Source organism: Adiantum capillus-veneris, chromosome 16 (genome assembly GCF_014529385.1).
Source record: "Adiantum capillus-veneris isolate H3 chromosome 16, ASM1452938v2, whole genome shotgun sequence".
Classification (NCBI taxonomy): domain Eukaryota; kingdom Viridiplantae; phylum Streptophyta; class Polypodiopsida; order Polypodiales; family Pteridaceae; genus Adiantum; species Adiantum capillus-veneris.
The window spans coordinates 143,612,248-143,615,503 of NC_140946.1; the positions used below are offsets into that span (position 1 = coordinate 143,612,248).

The 3,256-nt window shown below is 41.1% G+C and overlaps 1 protein-coding gene across 2 annotated transcripts; it reads left to right on the forward strand.

Moving 5' to 3' along the window:
* Window positions 1-381: 381 nt before the first annotated feature.
* On the forward strand, window positions 382-2,544 carry LOC147439991 (ADP-ribosylation factor-like). Of its 2 annotated transcripts, XM_086485691.1 has the most exons (6): window positions 383-622; window positions 874-944; window positions 1,052-1,171; window positions 1,311-1,429; window positions 2,108-2,189; window positions 2,264-2,544. In XM_086485691.1, exons 1-6 carry the CDS (start codon window positions 475-477, stop codon window positions 2,267-2,269), a joined length of 546 nt encoding a protein of 181 aa, XP_086341817.1. In that variant the 5' UTR covers window positions 383-474; the 3' UTR covers window positions 2,270-2,544. The 2 variants fall into 2 exon arrangements, with proteins under 2 accessions (XP_086341818.1, XP_086341817.1); XM_086485692.1 differs by lacking the exons at window positions 2,108-2,189; window positions 2,264-2,544 and having other exon boundaries at window positions 382-622; window positions 1,311-1,433.
* Window positions 2,545-3,256: the final 712 nt, after the last annotated feature.

Sequence of the window (3,256 nt, forward strand, 5' to 3'; positions counted from 1 at the left end):
AGAATTATATCTTTAATAAGCAAGATAAGATCCAAACATACATTCACAAACACTTTACTGCTACACACATCATGTTCAGAGTAAGTGATACCTTAGAGAGTTTACAACACGCTAAAGATGATCTCTCTCTCTCTCTTTCTCTCTATTTGGGCATGTAAAACACATGACCCTAAACACATGATCCATGGCACTAATTATGTCCTGCAATCACCAAATTTTGCCACTTTTTAAACTCTATATCTTCAATGTGCTTTGTTTGCTAGGTTGTTTTGAATGTGTATCCCACGCCCACTTCTTCCTAAGCTGAGAATGTGTCCGCATCGACTTGAGTGTGAAACTGTCATAATGAAATACTAACCAGAGGACCATCTATAACTCTACAGCCCAGAATAGAGAGAGCAAGGGGAGGAGTGAGCGATCTGAGAAGGTGAGATCTAGGAGCGAGCGGCAGCGGCGGCGACAGCAGCAGCAGCCATGGGTCTCACCTTTACCAAGCTCTTCCAGCGCCTCTTCGCCAAGAAGGAGATGCGCATCCTCATGGTTGGTCTCGACGCGGCCGGTAAAACCACCATTCTCTACAAGTTGAAGCTTGGCGAGATTGTCACCACCATCCCTACAATCGGTATGCTTCCTCTCAACTGTTTTCTTTCAGCGGCAGCCTATTTCACGGATTCGTTCTGCATTTTTCTCTGTCAAGGGACATATGTCAAAATGTCATCCACAGTGGCGTTGAGAAGCCATGTGTTGAGCACTAAGGGTTTTAGATCTTTGCTGTCGGGGGCTGCGAGTTTGAATTTCAGCTCTGATTTGCCATGTTTTTCTAGATCTGCTAGTGGCCTTACGATTTGTAGAAACCTTGTGCTGTCTGTTCAGGTTTCAATGTTGAAACGGTGGAGTACAAAAACATCAGTTTTACTGTATGGGATGTGGGAGGTCAGGACAAGGTAGGAAGTTTGGCAAAGCACTGTGGCATGACAGGTCCGAGCTTGTTAATATTGTGATTTTTGTGTTCTTTGCCTCACAAGGTCTGTGTGCTTGTTAATTGGGACAGATCCGTCCACTATGGAGGCACTACTTCCAGAACACGCAAGGTCTGATCTTTGTTGTTGACAGTAACGACAGAGACCGTGTGGTGGAAGCTCGGGATGAGCTGCATAGAATGCTGAATGAGGTAATACTATTGCATTTAGTCTAGCACTTGCTCCTTGGCAGTCTTGGTTTTTTTCCTTTCCTTTCTCAAGATTAGATGTTGATCTTTTATTCCTATACTGTTTTTCTCAAATAACAGTGTATTTATTGAATTTTTGTAGGATGAGCTACGAGATGCAGTCCTTCTTGTGTTTGCCAATAAGCAAGACCTTCCAAATGCAATGAATGCTGCTGAAATAACAGATAAGCTGGGCTTGCACTCATTACGTCAACGCCACTGGTAAGCTTTTGTGGTTTGTAAGTGTTTCAGATCATGAATCGAAACATATGGGCAGCGTACGCATGCACATATGGATATGGAATCATGTTACAAGTATGTTTCAAAGAGAATCCAAAAAATACGCGGTCCTAAATTCTAGCCTAACAGGAGCCAGTCCTAAACTTCACAAGTGAGTACAAAGAAAATCATAGAACTCCCATAGCACATTGTAACCTAAAATTCACATAGAAGACCAGTGCACAACCATTTTACACATTATATCATTGTGTTAATTTCTTGACCTTTTGGAAATGTCAAGTATGTTAACTTCAAATGTACGTGAACAATATCAAACGTTTGCATACGTTTTGATATTGAAATATACGAGTATGTTTCAGATATGTGCTTGGACTATTGCCTTGGTTGTGGTGGATGTCTTGACATTGTGGATAATGAGTTGCTGATTCGCTTGTTATTGATCTGTTTCTTCCAAGGTTTTCATTTTCATATGGTAGTTATTGCAAATTCTGTGTCATCTATCCTTTCACATCGCTTTTCTGAGAGAGTGGGCACATATGTTTTTACCAATGAAAATAGGCAGGAATGTATGCTTTATCTACACAGGATCCTGGCATTGGTTTTATCAAGTTGCTAGCTTTCAGTGGTTATGTTTTGTAAGAAAGTTTTGTGGTGATCCAGGTATATTCAAAGCACATGTGCGACATCAGGTGAAGGTTTATATGAGGGTTTGGACTGGCTTTCTGGCAGCATTGCTGGAAAGGTAAGGGTCTTATGTACCCCTACATTTTGTAACGTGTTTTTGATGTGAGTCTCATGCATATGGTGTCTGTGCAGGCTTAGATTGGAGTGCCGTTTTGAGAATCGGGGCCTTTTGAGTGAACATCGCGTGGTTTCTTCTACTGAGCTATTAACGAGCTGTAAAGTCATGTCACTTTTTTGCGTATATTGCAATGGTCGGTGTATACATTCCTTTTTATTAATCGAGACAGCTATCAAGCATTGTTTATTTTTTCATAATGAATCTGGCTTATGATTCATTTACTCAAGTTTTTGATTCCACAGCTGCTATGATTAGGTTTTTGGTGAAATGGGAAATGAATCTGGTTCTCTCAAAAGTGCTGTTTTTGTGTGCCTTGTTTTTCTCAAGAATGGCCTCATTTTCTTTTTGAATGTGGATGTTTTTATTTGATGGTTGGTTTCTTTACCTGAGCCTGTGCTTCCCAATGTAAGACAAGGGTAGCACAGAGCTGCCTTGTGGAGGGTTTGAACCCATGACTACATAGAAGCAATGTAACGTATCTGGGATTTACTGGGATGGGATATAAGTGTCCTAATTTTGGAGAGTGTTACTTTCAAGCTCAAACCAGAAGAGGTGCAGGAAATGATGTCCTCTAGTGAGTGATGATGGATTATTGACCTGTTTCGCAGCAGATCCAAGGTCGCAAGAGGTTGCTTTTAGGATTGTTGCACTTAACACCTTGTAGTGGATGCTCTCTCTCTCTCTCTCTCTCTCTCTCTCTCTCCCCCCCCCCCCCCCCCCCCCCCCCCCCCCCGCTGCACATAAATATGTATGTTTATATATATATATATAAATGTTTATGTATGTGTGTGTATACACACATGCGTGCGTACATATACATACACATTCATATCTAGACATAGAAATATATGTATATGTTTATCTATGTATGTATAGAGATACATATCACATAGATACAATTGTTTCAGTCTCTTATGTTTGGTGATTGAGATTCCATTGGACCATTGTCTTGCTCCAGTATTTGTTGGATTAGGTGAGGGTGCTCTAAGGTGCAAGGTCTGTGGTAG

Coding starts and splice junctions, on each gene's coding strand:
- LOC147439991 (XM_086485691.1), top strand. CDS start 475: ATGGGTCTCACCTTTACCAAGCTCTTCCAGCGCCTCTTCGCCAAGAAG. Junction 945..1,051: donor ATGTGGGAGGTCAGGACAAG/GTAGGAAGTTTG, acceptor TAATTGGGACAG/ATCCGTCCACTATGGAGGCA. Junction 1,172..1,310: donor TGCATAGAATGCTGAATGAG/GTAATACTATTG, acceptor GAATTTTTGTAG/GATGAGCTACGAGATGCAGT.